At 35.1% G+C, this 16,840-nt stretch overlaps 1 protein-coding gene across 5 annotated transcripts in view; it reads left to right on the top strand.

Moving 5' to 3' along the window:
- Window positions 1-16,840, top strand: part of GRIA2 (glutamate ionotropic receptor AMPA type subunit 2) — a 125,446-nt gene that overhangs the window by 71,143 nt on the left and 37,463 nt on the right. For all 5 annotated transcript variants that reach the window (XM_054576086.1, XM_054576083.1, XM_054576082.1 and 2 more), the window contains exons 4-6: window positions 2,833-3,029; window positions 7,289-7,342; window positions 11,679-11,840. In XM_054576086.1, coding sequence (XP_054432061.1) covers window positions 2,833-3,029; window positions 7,289-7,342; window positions 11,679-11,840 — 413 coding nt within the window. The remainder of the gene's footprint in view (window positions 1-2,832; window positions 3,030-7,288; window positions 7,343-11,678; window positions 11,841-16,840) is intronic.

The following is a 16,840-nucleotide window of genomic DNA, read 5'->3' on the forward strand; positions in this document are numbered from 1 at the left end:
TTAATATCTTCATCCATTTTTTTACACTGCTTGAATCAGGATAAATGTAAGGTGCATCTGTCATAATTGGTTAAGATATCTTTTAAGGTTTTTATAATGTAATGCAGAGTTATTCACTGTTGGAATTTTGATGATTACAAAATTATGGTATTTAGCATATTATTCTTTGCTATATATTTTGTATAAATTCGTAGCTTTGTCCTGGCCAGATGGTTCAGTTGGTTAGAGCATCCTCCCATACACCAAAAGATTGTGGATTTGATTCCTGGTCAAGGCACATACCTAGGTTGTGGGTTCAATCCCTGGTCAGGACACATATGGGAGGTGACTAATCAGTGTTTCTCACATCCATGCCTCTCTCTCTCTCTCTCTCTCTCCCCCTCTCTCTCCCTCTCTCTCCCTCTCTCTCCCTCTCTCTGTCTCTGTTTCTCTCTCTCTCACACACACGCACAAGTCAATAAACATATCCTCAGATGAAGATTAAAAAATAAATTTGTACTTTTTTCTAGAAGTTTGATGGGATTCCAGTTCACTTTTTGGACATGACTACTTCATAGGTAGTATAGAATAATCCCACTAGAAGACACATTACTTAACGTTGTCTCTCTTTGTGTTGTTAGCAGCAGTTATGACTGTCATTTTGATGCATTAATTTACTAGGTGCTACAAGATGGTTATAATTTTAAATTTATATTCATTCATCATTTATTAGCTGGAATCTTTCCAAAGAGAAAAACCTCCCTTAGTTAATTATTATCCTGAGTGTAGTTTAAATAGGAGAGATAAGAAAAAGTTTGTCTCCCTTACTTTAGATACCAGTTTTCAGAATAATAACTTGGCCCTCTAGCATCTTTCAATGGCAACCAATTATTTTGTAAAAATCATTACAAAATTATGGATTTAAATTATGTTTTGTATTTAAGGCTTTTGCAGTTATTACTCTTACTGATATTCAAATTGCCTCATCTTTATTTAAAGTGAACCTCACCAAATTGGCTCCTTAGTCTTTTAACACAATGTGGATAGTTTTGAAGAGCTTCCTTGATTTCTGGTATCACAAGATGTTCTAGGCTCATCTTAAATACCCTTGGCCAATATAGAATCACCATTTTTAATGGTATCTCTCAGGTTCAAAGACTTTTTGACAACATTTAGAATGTACATGTTTTGCCATGATAAATAGATTTAAATAAATTTAGTACATGAATAAATCTTATAGAGCAATATGATCACATTACGTAAATCCCACATTTTTCAAATAAAAAGGGATCAACATTCTTTTGAAAAAGATGCAGGTCTTTTGGAATCAGGAAGATGATGTTAAGAGTCCTGAATTATTTTTGGAGCCTTGATTTAGCGTTGGTCATAAGCTATTGATAGAACAGATGGATTTTAGTTGGCTGTGAAGATTTGAAATCATGTGGAAGACAGTTTATGTACTGGCTTTCTAAGTGCTAAACCACAGATTTAACAAAATAAATTCCAAGTTGTTTTCCCTCTCAATCCTGCATATGAATTAATGCATAGGTAATTATAAATAGAAATAAAAAATTAATTTATATGATGCTATAAGCATAGTTACTAATTAATAGTAAAATGTACTTACTTTTGGGAAGTTAAGTAAATGTAACAAATTTGTGCTATAAAACTAACTCTTACCATTAGGTTAATAGGTGAACATATTAAACTCTAGGGGATCAGTCCCAATAATAAAACTGATGTAATAAGGCTGAGGAAAAAAAGTAAAACTTCTGAGTAGAAAAATAGGAGTAAATACAGATTATTGACTGTGAGACTCAAATAGACTCACATAGATTCATCTCACTGAAAATGTACCCAACCTCTATTAATAAGACGTGATAGACGATCATATATAATGAAACACGCTATAAGAGAAAGAAAAATTTGTAATATATCTTGATTTCACTCGAATCAGAGATATTAAAGACAAATACCATTTGATCTAACTTATAAGCGGAATCTAATGAACAGAATAAACTAACAAGCAAAACTGAACCACAGACATGGAAACAGGGAACAAACTGACAGGTGCCAGAGGAAAGTGGGGAGGAGGAAATGGTGGAAAGAAGGGGAAGGGATTAGTAAAAGAACATGTACAAACAACCCATGGACATGGATGATGGGGTGGGGATGGACTGTGGGAGCAGGAGTGGGCTGGAGGGAGAAAGGCAAAGGGGGAAAATTGGGACAACTCTAATAGAATAAACAAGAATAAAAATAAATAAATAAAAATATTTAAAAAGATATTATGCCTTACTAATACCCAAAAGATATTGAGAGAGCTAGACGAAGGGGATATGATTCCCTCCTAAACTATGGCTCTTTAGTCAGAACAATAGCATTTAGATGAAATTTGATGAGAAGTGGAAATAAGTAAATGTTGATCAAGATCATAGCTGTAGCTTTTTAGAAAAATCAACATCAAATTATTTGCATAAAGATATCAGCCTTAAAAATATATTCCCACCCTGGCCAGGTAGCTCAGTTGGGTAGAGTTGTCTGGATACACCAAAGTTGTGGGTTTGATTCCTGATTAGGGCACATACAAGAATCAACCAATGAATGCCTATATAAGTGAAGCAACAAATCAATGTTTCTCTCTCTCTCTTTCTAGCTCTTCCTTCTTCTCTCTAAAATTAGTAAAAAAAAAAAAACCCAAAAAACTCTATCTATCTATCTATCTATCTATCTATCTATCTATCTATCTATCTATCTATCTATCTATCTTTGCTGCCCATGTTACACCACAACTCTGAGTATCTTTATTATTTGAGTGTCTTTATCAGTCATCATTTTTCCTTGCCTTCCTAGGCTTATCAACACTGCAAGCTGTGCTGGATTCTGCTGCTGAAAAGAAATGGCAAGTGACTGCTATCAATGTGGGGAACATTAACAATGAGAAGAAAGATGAGACCTACCGATCACTCTTTCAAGATCTGGAGTTAAAAAAGGAACGGCGCGTAATCCTAGACTGTGAACGCGATAAAGTAAACGACATTGTAGACCAGGTTTGCTATTCTCTGTTTTCTAGTGGCACTAAATATAGAATATGCGTGCACTGTCAGCATTTGGAATGGGTATTTGTGTAAGGTGCTTGAACAGCAGTTTTTACTTTGTGGTTTATTTAGGATGCAGCAAAGATCATCAATTAAATTATCTCTGGCTTCAGTTAGCAATAGCAGATGGTCTTCAATAATGCTGACACATCACAGTAATCATGAAATATAGTTGATATGTAATTCCTGACTCACATTTTATACATGTGTTGCCCTAAATTTTGATATTTTTCATTGGAAACCCAAATGTTAATTTTGTTGAACTTGTTAGAGATAAAGAAATAGACATGTGCTAAGGGAAAATAAGTCTGAGTCCTAAGGGAAAAGTGAATAATTCATGAATTCTTTGGTGATACAATGGATTACTTCAAACAGAGTAGAGTACCACGTGCTAAGGCTATATTGTTGTCTAAATGGGTTTATGCCTTCAGAAAAAGCATGCATTTATTTTTCAGAGAAGTAATTTCTTGTCTTATTTGGTAGATTTTGTGTCACTATAAAACTGTTAATCTATAAAACTGAAATATGTAGGAAAGACACCTGTAGTCTGTGTTCGCTGTTTGAGAAGTAAGCTAGGTAGTCATTTGGAATGTTTTAAAGAGTAAGAATACCAGCACTAAGGATACTTTATCTGTGCTTATTTACTGGGCTACCTTTCTTCAGTTTAATGTTTTTTTTAGGACAGACAGTAATGTATTATGACAAAAATAAAATCCACTCTCTTTATAGATAGGGTAGGTGACCCCAGATGGTAGTGAAACAGCATCATGACTTACTAAAATCTCCACTGGGTATCTGCTCTTTTTCCTAGCTGATCTTTGTGTGTATATGTAATTTGTAAATGCTTTTGATGGTTATAATATAGTTCATATAGAATATAGTACACATACACATATACACATAATACAGTTGATATACATTACACATACATATATATGTCTAATCACACATTGCACTAGTAGCCACAATTTTATATATATATATATATATACACACACACACACATACATATATATACATGTGTGTATGTATATATGTAGGGTGACTGCTAGTTCCTTGGAATAATATAGGATGGAGAAAAAAACCCACAATTTTGTATGCATGTGTTGGATTTTCTAGGCTTTGAGGAGAAAATTAGATTCACTAATTTGTATAACACAAAAGATTTTGCAAATATAAATGTGGATGAAGCTTTAATGACACATAATAAATGGATCTCTCATAAGACATTGAATAACTGAATAATGTTATTTTCGTATGTGACAGAACTAAATGATGTATGCCAGAAAGGTGAACATTTTAGTAGAAAAATCTTGATCACTGTCTCAGGAGATGAATTTGGGGTTGTTTTTAACTTGAAGATCTTTTGTTCAAATGTGAACCTCAAGAACTTATTTGAATTTCATAGGGGATTCTCATTTAAACTGAATTTTAATATTATACATTAGCCTTTGGTTTATAAATTTGTATACATGAGTTACTATAATGTTGGGAAAGCCGATATGAAAGTAATTCTTTCCAAAATTAGAAGAGAGAAACTACAAGAGAAATTGGGAATATATGGAATGTAATGTTCAGAAGCAATATGATCATGATTAAATACATAACAATTTGCATATCCAATCAAAAGGTACAGAGTATTTTGTACATGTATATTTTCTGTATTCTTATAATACACTCTTGAATGTAAATGAGTATATGCAATGGATGGTAGCATTATTCAACAAACATTTATTGAGGACATCCTCTGTGCCTGGAATGATGGATGCAAAGAAAGGTAAGAAAGAGTGGTGTCTTCACTACGTGAACTCATTGTTTAGAAGGGAAGAAAAATGTACATACATAATACTATAACATTACCCGTGATAGTCAATGTGATCTAAGAGCATGAAGGAAGAAGTACTTATCTTAACATGGGTGGGATGATCCATGAAGAGTTCACATATGGGTAGCATTTGGCTGGTTTGGATTCACTTGTTTATCAGTTCAATAAACTTCCCTAAGGGTCTAATGTTTATCATACAGACACTGGAGTAGCTCCAAGGCAGTAATAAGCAAATCAGGCAAGCCCCATCAAGGTGAATATTCATGATGTATTTACAGAAATTAATGTGTAATTATGATAATGGCATATACTATGAATGAAAAGGACCAGCCGTTATTTTTCTGAATTACAGAAAGAGATCATTTAGATTAGGAGATTGTGGAAGGCCTTCAAGGAATAGAGTTAACTGGGCAAAAGGTAGAGTCAAAGTACATTTCAAAGAAAGGAAACACTATTTACTTAACTCTATCATTACTTATGAGAGAGGAGAGATGTGACAAAATTTTATTTCCATTGTTGCTTAAAGTCAGCAATAGAATTAAATTGTGTTAGACCATGAGAATTTCATCATTTGACAAAACCTGGAGGAATTTATTTCTAGTGGTATTTAAGTAGAAAATGGACTCTGCCATGATAAAACAGTAAGCAATTAACATAAACTTCTATTGTTAGTTGAATATTAATGGCCCTTATAAAGCAAAAATATGATTGTATGACCAACACTAAATCTTATAAGAACATGGAGCTAATAAATAATTTTAATGTCCCTCCTTTCTATCAATGAACACTAAACTCAAGTAGTAATTATTGATGGAACCATTTATGCTATGTTTTTCCTTAATTCCCAGAAGAAAGACATTCATATGATTCAGAAAGTAGATTGAATAGTAAGCAGAACTATCAGATGTCAGTAGGAAATATGAGGGACATAATCAACTCAATTCAGATTATGCTAATTAATGTATTTTTTCATTCAGAAGGATATCTTATCTTCAAAATTCTCCCTTCAATACAGAGAGTTCATTTTCTTGGAAAAAGCAATTTAGTTATGTTACATAAAAACAGGTTGGAAAACAATATAAATCCTAACTCCCTTCCAAACAGCTACCACTTAATATCACAATGGCATATAGTAGAATCCTTCCTAGGGTTTTGTCTTTGCTGTTTAATTAAATGCATTGCATTGGAGCACCTGACTTTGCCTGGGACCAGGGAAAGTCAGGGAAGTCTTCTTTCAGGAGGTTACATTGGGCTGAGCTTCGCAACAGCACCTTAAGATTAAATAAGGCAAATAACAGAGTGGTGGGGAAGAGTTTTGCAAAGTAGGGGAAACAGAATGTGTAAACAGAAAGTGTAAAGCCCCCAAGGGATGGAAAGGAACCTTTTTGTGTATATGCAACAATACTAAGAGGACCAGAAGTCTCCAGGGTAGAAAGGTGGGGCTGGAGAAGCTTGAAAGACCATTAAACTTTGTAGCACAGGAAGGATTTTGACTTGTTATGCTAAAAGCAATCAAAGTTGGGGTGGGGGGTGGGGATTGTTGGAATTTTTGTCTATAGCCCTGGCATTTCCTGCTTTCCATTAGTGTAACTATTTTCTTACAAATAAGAATTACATTTGAATATCTAAGTATCAGGACTGCAACATGGTCATTTTGTCATTTATACTCTCTTCATAAATGATATAAATCAGTGAAAAGTCAAATTGATTCAGCGATGTCCCACATTGTTTGAGCATTACCAAAATGACCACTTGTTTCATAATGCATTTATTTTGCCATTGATTTTTGACTTGATTTGTGGAGGAATCTGATACTTGCTGCCTCAAGCTAGAAATAATAATGTTTATTGCAACTAAACTATAAACATTTCAAGACTCTTAAGATAGGAATATTATTTTATAGACCCATAAAAGAATTAATTTATATGCTTATGAATATTCTTTTTAAATTTATGTATGACTATAAACTGTGTTTATCTTTGAATGTAGATGTGTAAGTATGAAATCTCACACATGTTGGCTTTAGCTATATAATGTTTCATTTCAAAGACCAAAAAACATTGTTTTGTAGGAATAAAACTTTGACATGAATTCAAAAAGATTTTGGTTTTACATTTTTAAAAATCTTATGGCCTTACTTTCACTATTTTTATTTAGATATTGACCTTGAAAAATAACATGTATTAGGCACTAAAATGTAGTGTCTTTTTTTTTCTGAGAGATATTGCCTGGGTTTGAAAATTATATTTTTTCAACTATAAATCATTGTGGAACATCAAAAACATAGATGTTAATATTTCTATTTTCTGAGTCAAGTCATAGCATTAATAATTTTACATTTATACTACTAACATTTATTAAATAATTGTTTCTTTATCTTTGTTAGGTTATCACCATTGGAAAACATGTTAAAGGGTACCATTACATCATTGCAAATCTGGTAGGTGAATTAACTAATATTTATTATTTTAATAAAGATTCTTATTAATTCAAAATTTTGAATAGGCATTTATCAGTGGTATTTATGAAAACATTTTGATGATATTGATTGATTAGAAGTGACTATCTGAATTTATGTTTAGATTTACTTCTTACTTTATATTTTCTACTTAATTTCCTGTTATTATAAGTGATGTAGAAATTATAGAACAATATTTGACAAGCTTTATAAATTGTCTTAGAAGATGTATTTTACTATGGGAAAATTTTCAAAAATATATAAAATTTAACTATCCAAATTCCCTCTAGTTTCTCGCTGTAACTGTATTTTATAAACGTTATTCTTTGCCCATTCCTTTAAAGTTTTTAGCACATATAATATTTGAAATAAATGCTAATTTGTGAAAATGTGTTAGTAAAAACTAAATCTGGAAATATCCAAATATTGAAACAATACATATTATTTATTTATTATTTACTACTACTATGTGAGCAACACGATGAAAATTGGGATTTCTATAGCTGATCATTTTTTTATTAGGATTCCTATCAAAGATCATACTGAATGTCTGAGTGGTTAATTGGATCTCCCTCTTTTAAGTATACAGAATCAATTTTGAATTATTAGATATTCCTTTTTTTCTAAGCAACTTTTAGATCAGCAATAAAATCAGCTTAAACCTTTACTGTTACAAAGGTTGTTACTTAAATAAGTAAGATGTGTGTGATTGAGGATATAACCCTTCTCCAATCTCACCAAAAAAAGGTGAGAAAAAGTGGGACAGAGGAAGAGAATGAGAGATTATTCTAAGTAGCATAATAGGACTGAGAAAAAGTTTCATCCTTATACAAATGCAGATTTATTTCATGATTTCTGGAATATCAGGTTGTTACGGCAGAAGACATTTCTAGTAATGATGAAAAGAGGTAAGAAAAATAAATTGCAGCCTTACAACTGATAAATATTATTCTCATTAGAAGGTGACAACAGTGATTTAGGATATTAAATCAAAGCAACGTGCTATTGGGAGAAACTGATTATTCAAGATACATTTTTGTTTGGTAATGAAATGGCTAACTACCATGAATATTGATCAGAACTTACCCCTATGCTATGATAGTATAGGTACAAAATCACTCCCTACCGGAGAAGCAGGAGTTAAAATAGATTAGCCCTGTATTCATTCTCTTCAGAACCAAATTCTGTGCAGGAAACAGCCTGGACAGCCTGTCCCCTGTGTGAATCGTGCCATTTGATGAACAACACAGAGCCACACTGAAAGCTGCGATCTTTAAAAAAGTCCAGATGGAGAAGATTATATTGGAACATTGAGAAATAGTGACAGAAGGTGGCTCATCAATTTGAGAGTTGATAGCTGATGCTATATGAAAAAGGAAAGAAGTGTCTGAGTGACCAAAATAAAAATATTTTTTAAGAAAAGAAAAAGAGAAAAAAAGAAAGTTCATGCTACTATGATGCTCCTAGGCAGAAATCTATCTAATATTTCCTCTGAATTCAAGTTTTGTTTTTCCTTATCCAAACACTTGGTATCCTCACCATATGGAATTTCTTTTGAATCAGTAAATTCAAAGACTCTAAAATGAGCTTCAGTTTCTGAGAATTTAGAGAACACTTGAAAATCTCAGTGACGTTTAAAATTAAAGAATGCCTTGCACATTTGAGGGGATGCCACCTTCCAAACTCTTACCTGGGCATGGCCCCTGTTCCCTGTCCAGGGTCTGCTGAGTGTTACAGTAGGATTGTACAAAAAAAAATCCTCAGATTTTTGGTTACTTCCTCAGGAATTGCTGAATACTTGATAAGGATCGCAAAACACAAGCTGTGATTAAGGTCCTGATACAGCATTTAAAAGGATAACCTGTACATAAAGCAATGAAGATGTAGTCCTAAGGGGATCCGCTGCATTTCTTCAACTCTTCAAATATTAACAAAAAGCATTACTATCCTTCCCACCTACCTACCTTACAGTAGAGCACACTCACTGAGCCTCTTTCACGCACATAGGAATTTCCGGTGTCTTACTGTTAAATAACCCAGCATAACCAGGCATTTGAGAAAAAGTCTTTGCCATGGAGGATGCAATACAAATAAAGAAGAGAAGCAGAAATTATGAAAAAAATGTTTAAAATCATAATGAGTATCTGCAGAGAAAAAAGAGAAAATATATTATCTATAAAAAAAAGAAAAAAGATGCCATGGGAAAAAAAATCAGAGAATGAGAAAGAGCTCTGGGAAGTTAATTTACTTTTTCTAAAATAGCAAGTAAAACTAAATGTCTTGGAGGATATAGTTGAGAAAATCTTCCAAATTAGGTAACAAAATAATATAATGTAAAATGGTGTGTGTGTGTGTAGCAACCCGTAAGGGATTTAGATGTTCAATCTAAGGATTACAATGTTTGAATATAAGCATTTAGGGCAGAATAGTGAAAACAGAGGGAGGAAATTATCAAGGGAACCTTCAGAAAAATTTCATTTAATGAATGACAAATATCTGCCCATTGAATACACACAATATTTCACAGAAAAATCATCTTGCACTTTCAGGGATGAATAGAAAATTTTAAAGATTGCTGGTTGGTGGGAGGAAGGCAGTAATATGAAGAAGGTCACAGACAAAAAAATAATTAGAGAAAATGAAATTAATAAATTGTATTTTTCAGTAGAAGCAATGAAAGTCAGTGGAACAATCCTTTAGATTATGAAGGTTTTTACTTAAAATTCTATGCCTAGTCAAAAGACTAATCAAATGTTAGAGAAAAATGAGGGTATTTTTAAACATTCAATATCTCAAAGAATGTACATCCAGTGTTTCTCAGGAAATTATTGACTCTGGCAGAAGAAATGAGTAAAAGATGACAGAAAAGTGATCAAGGAAACAGAGAACTACTCAGAAAAGCAGTGAAGAACACGAGGCTAACAGGTGCAGAGGAGATGGAAAGAGGAATCGATTCTGGTTGCTTCAAGGAGCCTCCTGGAAATGAGATATATCAGGGTGGTGATTGCTAGGGGGAGGGTGGTACAAGGGGGCTAAATGGAAATGGGAAAAATGTAATAAAGATTATTTACTTAAAAATTAAAAAAAAATGAAATAGATTAGCTGATATGTTCTTTTTTAAAAATTGCATTACTCATATAAACATGACAAGTTTTCATGGATCAACTGGAAAAAAATGAATATAGGTATATGGAGAGGCACAATAGTGATAAAATGAAGTGATTAACTTTAGAATGAAATATTGTTCAAGAAGGAAAATGTAATCCTAGATTGTTATTTGGCTTTGCTCTGAAAAACAGAATATAAATATGAAAATAGTGAACATTAAAGTGGCTGAGGAGATAAATGATTTGGTAAAGTCAAAGAATTACATACTCATCTGGCATAAGCAGAAACTGAACAAAAATGTCTCAAGTAGATAAATTAAGACATGTGCAAAAATAAGGAGGTAAATACACAAAAGCAAATATTATTGAAGTTGATAGTCTTTAAGCAGTTTAACTGGAGCATGAGTGCAGCAGAGCACAAAATCTATGATTTTTGTTATATACTTTTTTGTATTTCTTGCATTACTATTATGAGAAGAAAAAACAAAATCATGGCCTAATAACAAAGTGATTCTTTTTCCCCACATAAATAATATTAAAATATATTGTTAATGTCAACAAAGAAAAGTTTCTCCTGTTTTGGATTCAGGTTATAGTCAATCCTTATGCACTATAATGAGGAATAAGGGTGCAAGGTGAAAATGTTTATAATTGTGACCTACTAAATTTGTGATTTCATCCTTTAGACAGTGGACACTCAAGTTGAAATACAATTTATTATAGCACAGTGTTTGAAATCAATGGAAACACCATATGGTATTTTTAATGATGACTGAATTCATTCTAATAATGCAAGGAAAATTGACCTTTTAATTTTAATATATTAAAGAGAATGAACAACTTAAATAATAGGAATAATTTGCCCACAGTGTTAGAGTTCTTGGAAGAGTAACTTGTTAACTCAATATCTTTAACCACTTGGTGGTGTTTTGTGGTAGATGTAATAAATAAAACCCAGTCGTTATCCATGAAAGATTTCTCAGTGGAGAACTTTTATGTACATACAACCAACAAACAATCATTGATTAAGGACCCACTATTATAGGGATGATTCTAGGTGCTGATGAAGAATTTTAGCTGGTGAATACCCAAAACTTTTACTATAGGCATTTTATCTCTCCTCATGTTCTTTGGAATTTGTAAAACCACAAGGCATAGACTTATATGGTAAATGTTAAGTTCTATTTGACATAAATGTGTTCTCTGTCTAGGGCTTTACTGATGGAGACCTATTAAAAATTCAGTTTGGAGGTGCAAATGTCTCTGGGTTTCAGATAGTGGACTATGATGATTCCCTTGTATCTAAGTTTATAGAAAGATGGTCAACCCTGGAAGAAAAAGAGTACCCTGGAGCACACACAACTACGATTAAGGTATGTAACCATCTGCCAGTGTCTCCTTCTACATCGACATTGACATCTTAACTGCTGGCTAATAGCCTGTTCTCTGGGATGCTTGAGGAAGGAGATACAAATCTAAATTTCTTTTAGTAATTAAAAAATAAATATAGTGCTTAATGCAATCAAAGAAGCTCTAAATGCTAAGTGCCATGTACTGCTCTGAGGTAAGTGCTATCCATTCTGATCTTTTATTTTCCATGGGTTTGGACACGTTGAGGTCTTCACTTGTTTATTTGGTGTATTTCATTGTATATGCACATAGATGTGCAGGTGGAACTCCAAATATTAAGTATTTCCGCTGTTGACAGGAAGCTATTTTTCTGCTGGTGGTCACCTCATTGAGAGCAGAGAGAAGAGTAAAATCTGGTGAATGGTGGGATGAGGAGTGAGCGGAGTGAGATAATACTCATTCTTTATGAAACTAGACTTAATGAAATTTAAGAGCAAAAGTTGCAAAACATTCTCAAATGTGTAGTGATGTCATTTGTTTCTTTGTACATTATAAAGCAGATTCTGTATGAACCAGCCTGGGGCCCTGTTATTTCAGTTGCTCTCACAGTTATGTTTATATATCACAGGAGCCTTTCGTGCTGTTTTTTTCTGCACATAATGGAAAAAAAAACCCCAAAAAGCAGGTATTGATGTTTGGCATTAAATTTGTTTTCTAGCTATGAGACTGGTTCTAGATAAGGATTTGGAGCTTTGAAGTTCTCGACTTTTGGCTGTATAAATAAGTCCTATTAATTTCAAGTCAAATTTAGAAAAGCATCCTCCCACAGGATGTTAAAGAGTAACACAGAGTAAACTTTTTCTCCGAATTAGGTGACTTCCTGTTTGGTGACTTTTGATTGAGGTTCAGCATGCATACTGTTCATTGTGGGCCTGTGGGGTGACTGTCACCCAGCAGGCCAATGGACACCTAGTTTTCCAGTCAGTATCAGTGTCTCCACCTGCGCTCAGTGGACGTCAGGCTGCTGACCCAGTTCTGAGGAATTGCAAGCTTCCATCTCTCAGAGATGGTGCCACTGAAGTTCTCTGAGGAACAGTGCATTAGCATTCATCCTCAGATGGAACTAAAGTGCTCTTCTGAATACTCTAATAGTCACCTTGTTGCCTCCCACTGCTGCCTGCTGGGAGAAAGCAAAACGAGATGATTTTTTTTCTTGCGGCTATCATGTCATCATTCAAGTTCCCGTGACATGCATGAAAAGGCAAAGCAATGTGGGGTAGGAGAGATCTTGGCAACACACTCTTTTAACCTTTTTGCTAAAACCCAGCACCAGATTTCACTCTGCTGGGAGCCTGCCTGGTGACCTTTCTTTGCTCCTTCACTGCTGTAGCATTTCATTCCCTGGGCCTCCCTCCTGGCTGGTCCTGCCAAGTGTCAGAGAGATCGGGACGGCCCTTCGTCGAGGGGAGCAGCATAAAGCATAGGTTTCTAGGTTTACACACTTTGGCCCTGATGCCATGGTGGACATTAGGCTCAGCGTTATCTCCACAATGCAGTAGTGGCTATGAAATACCCAGGCTGACATGAAGATTAAACATTTACAATGATTTAGCCCAACTTTAGAAACATAAATGCCAATAGGAGACATAGTATATATGGCTTTTTGAAGCTTGATCAAAATTACAGAATATCGGTGGGAGAATATGGCTTTGGGTGTGGGTTCATTCTAACACAGACATGAACACAGTATTGTTCCTGTACTACAGGACCAGGAACTGAATATATACACATACACACACATATGTATTATATATTACATATTACATATTATACATTGTCCTACCTTTGATAATCCACAGTCGAATGGAAGGGACAAACATGACAACAAGCAAATATAATAGAGAATGATGCATGTGAAATATGCCAGCCCCCTGCATAGGTTTAAGCCAGAAGAGGGACAGGGGATGTTAAGAAAGGCTCTCTGGGGGTGGGGCACCTAAGTAGAGCTTTGTGCACAGTTGAGCAGGAAGAAAAGCATGGCAAGCACATAGGAAAGTGCAATGTATACAGAGAGTAAAGTGATGCACCAGCAGGACAGATTCAGGGAGACAACACAGGGCCCCTGCAAACGAGTCCTGCAACAGCCTTTCTATCTCAGCTGATGGCAACTCCATCTTTTCAGCTGTTATTTTGACCAAAAACTTGGAAGTGTCCTCGACTCCTTCTTTTCCCGGTACCCCACATCCAATTTGTAGGGAAATCCTATCAGCTCTGGGTTGCTCCTCACTATATCTTCTGTGACCCCCACTAAATCCAACCATTACTGTCTTTCTGCCAGGACTATTGCAATGATCTCTTATACTGGTTTCCCTTCTTCCATACTTGCCCCTCTATCTCCCATGTTTGCGGTTCTTTTCACATATAAATTAAAACATGTCACTACTCTGCTCCAAGCCCTCCAACGACCCTCTGTTTTACCTGAGATAAGAGCCAAAGTCATCCCATTAGCCTTTATTAGGCCTAAACACTCTGTCTCCTGGGCGCACATGATTTTCTCTCTTGGCACACACCCCACCCCTGCCCTGCTCACTCTACCTCAGCCACATGGGCCTTTTTGTTCTTCCTTAAGCACAAAAGCCACCTTCCCACTTTAAGGTCTTTGTGCTATTTCCTCTTCTGAATGGTTCTCCCCTTAAATATTTCCATGGCTAAACCTCCTGCACTTTCTCAGGGGTGTCCAACCCACAGCCCGCAGGCTGCACGCAGCCCAGGATGGCTCTGAATGTGGCCCAACACAAAATCATAAATTTCCTTAAAAGATGATGAGATTTTTTTTTGTGATTATGTGTTGCAATGTATTTAATGTGTGGCCCAAGCCAACTCTTCTTCCAGTGTAGCCCAGAGACACCAAACGGCGGGACACCCCTGGTAGGTCTTTGTACAAAAGCCATCTTCTCAAGGAAGCCAGTAGCAGGCTCTCTAATTAAAGCTGCAGTTTTCCCCCATCAGGGTATGGCTCCTTGCCCTTTCTCTGCTCCATTTTGCCTCATTATTTCCTTTCCGTGCACTGTAGTTATAATTACTATATAGATTACACTGGGAATTGTCTCTCTTCTGCTGAGAGCGAGTGCCATGGGAGCAGAGGGTCCGGTCCTTCTGTTGTTGTTTGTTTGTTTGTTCACTGAAAGATCCCAAGCTCCTTGAATAAGGCCTGGAACATAATAGCTGTTTAATAAAGGCTTTTCAAATGAACAAAGAGAAGAAAGCAAAGGCACTGTGCTAGCTCCTATTAGAAGTGCCTATCTAAGTTCTGGAAGCAAGACAAGGCTTCTTAGAAGAAGCAATACAGAATCTGAAACCTGACGGAGAAGTGGGAATTAGGAGAAAGAAGGGCCAATGGCTCCACAGAGAGGAAATAAAATTAGTAAAGCCCCCCATGTAAGGAAGATATAAATATTTCCACAGGGCTGATGGTTGAACAGAGGATTTGAAGGAATTCTCAGATCTAATACTTTAGAAATCAGCAGGAGTGCCTACGAACTTTTTTGTGTTGTTCTGAGAGAAACGGAACTACCAGAGGTGACTGACGATCATGGCTTTGGTAGCGGAAGGTTACTGTGCCTGTCCTGGTGACAGCAGATGGCAGGGAGTGCGCATGATGACAGGGGAGCTTTTAGTAAAATATCGCAAACAACGCAGACAACGGGTGACGGCGGTCTCAATGGTGGTAGTGACACGAGGGCAGCAGGAAATAAATGTATTTGTTGCATTTGCCTATTCTTTCAATCGCTTTATTTGTAAAATAAATAATAATTCCAAAAGCATAACCATTCATTTATAACATATGGATAAAATTCAGTTGAGAGATATTTGTGGTTGAAAACAGGAATCTGAAAAGCAGTCTGCATCATTTGTATGTTATTGGCCCCAAATCTCATACAGTGGTTGCACAGAGTAAGCACATAATGTTTGTTGCAATCAAGAGTAATGGAATGAAAACTACAAATACATTGAAAATATCAAATCACTGAAAAATAAAACAATAGGTAATTATCTTTGCTATACCATTTGGTGTAAATTTCCTAGTATAAATGACTGTAGGAATCAGGCCTGAACCATTGAGGCACCTGGATTTAAATGGCACAAATAAAAATGGGCATTTTAACATCCTTAAATTTTGTTTTCAAAAAGGGGCAGATTATAAGATGATTTGCCACTATCACAAAAATAATTTACAAATATTTCTATGTTTAGATAGCTGTTCAGTGGACTGACATTGCATGGTATTTAAATAATGGATTTCACACAAGAATCTCATTTCACTCAAGAAACGACTAAAGCACAGACTCACAATTTCTTAATTGCTGTCCTTAGAAAAGTTATTAGGCCTGTCTGAAAATAGTGTAATCTTTTACAGTTGAGTAATTAGTGTTGGGCATTAAATAGTACCCTGGTGGCCTGATAGAATTAATTCTGCTTCTTGAATGTTCTGACTGACCAAAACCAGAGCTGACACACTGGAATCCCCTACCTTAGCTCTTAAAGCTTTTTGCCACTCAAGAACCTAGATGCTTGACATGTTTAGTTCCTTATATTTTGTGGTTTAAAAAATGTGTATATGACTGACATAAACCCAAATATTAATAATTTGATACTGATAAAATTATGTAACTTATGAAATAACATAAAATTAAAAAAGTTTTATTCTTCAATTACAGTTTACATTCAATATTATTTTATATTGGTTTCAGGTGTACAGCATGGCGGTTAAATAGTCATATACTTTACAAATTGCTCCCTTGATATTTCTAGTACCCACCTTGCACCATACATTTTTATCCTGATAGGATTGACTATATTCCCTGTGTTGTGCTTTACATCCCTGTGACTGTTTCTAACTCCCACTGTTGTACTTCTTAATCCCTTAACCTCTTTTACCCAGTCCTCCCACCCTCGCCTCTGGCAAAGACCAGTCTGCTCTCAATTTTTAAAAACTGCTTTGCTATTTAAATATGTATGTATA

This window comes from Pteronotus mesoamericanus, unplaced genomic scaffold, assembly GCF_021234165.1.
Source record: "Pteronotus mesoamericanus isolate MK-2021 breed Mesoamerican mustached bat unplaced genomic scaffold, CSHL_Meso_final contig_32, whole genome shotgun sequence".
NCBI classification, from domain to species: domain Eukaryota; kingdom Metazoa; phylum Chordata; class Mammalia; order Chiroptera; family Mormoopidae; genus Pteronotus; species Pteronotus mesoamericanus.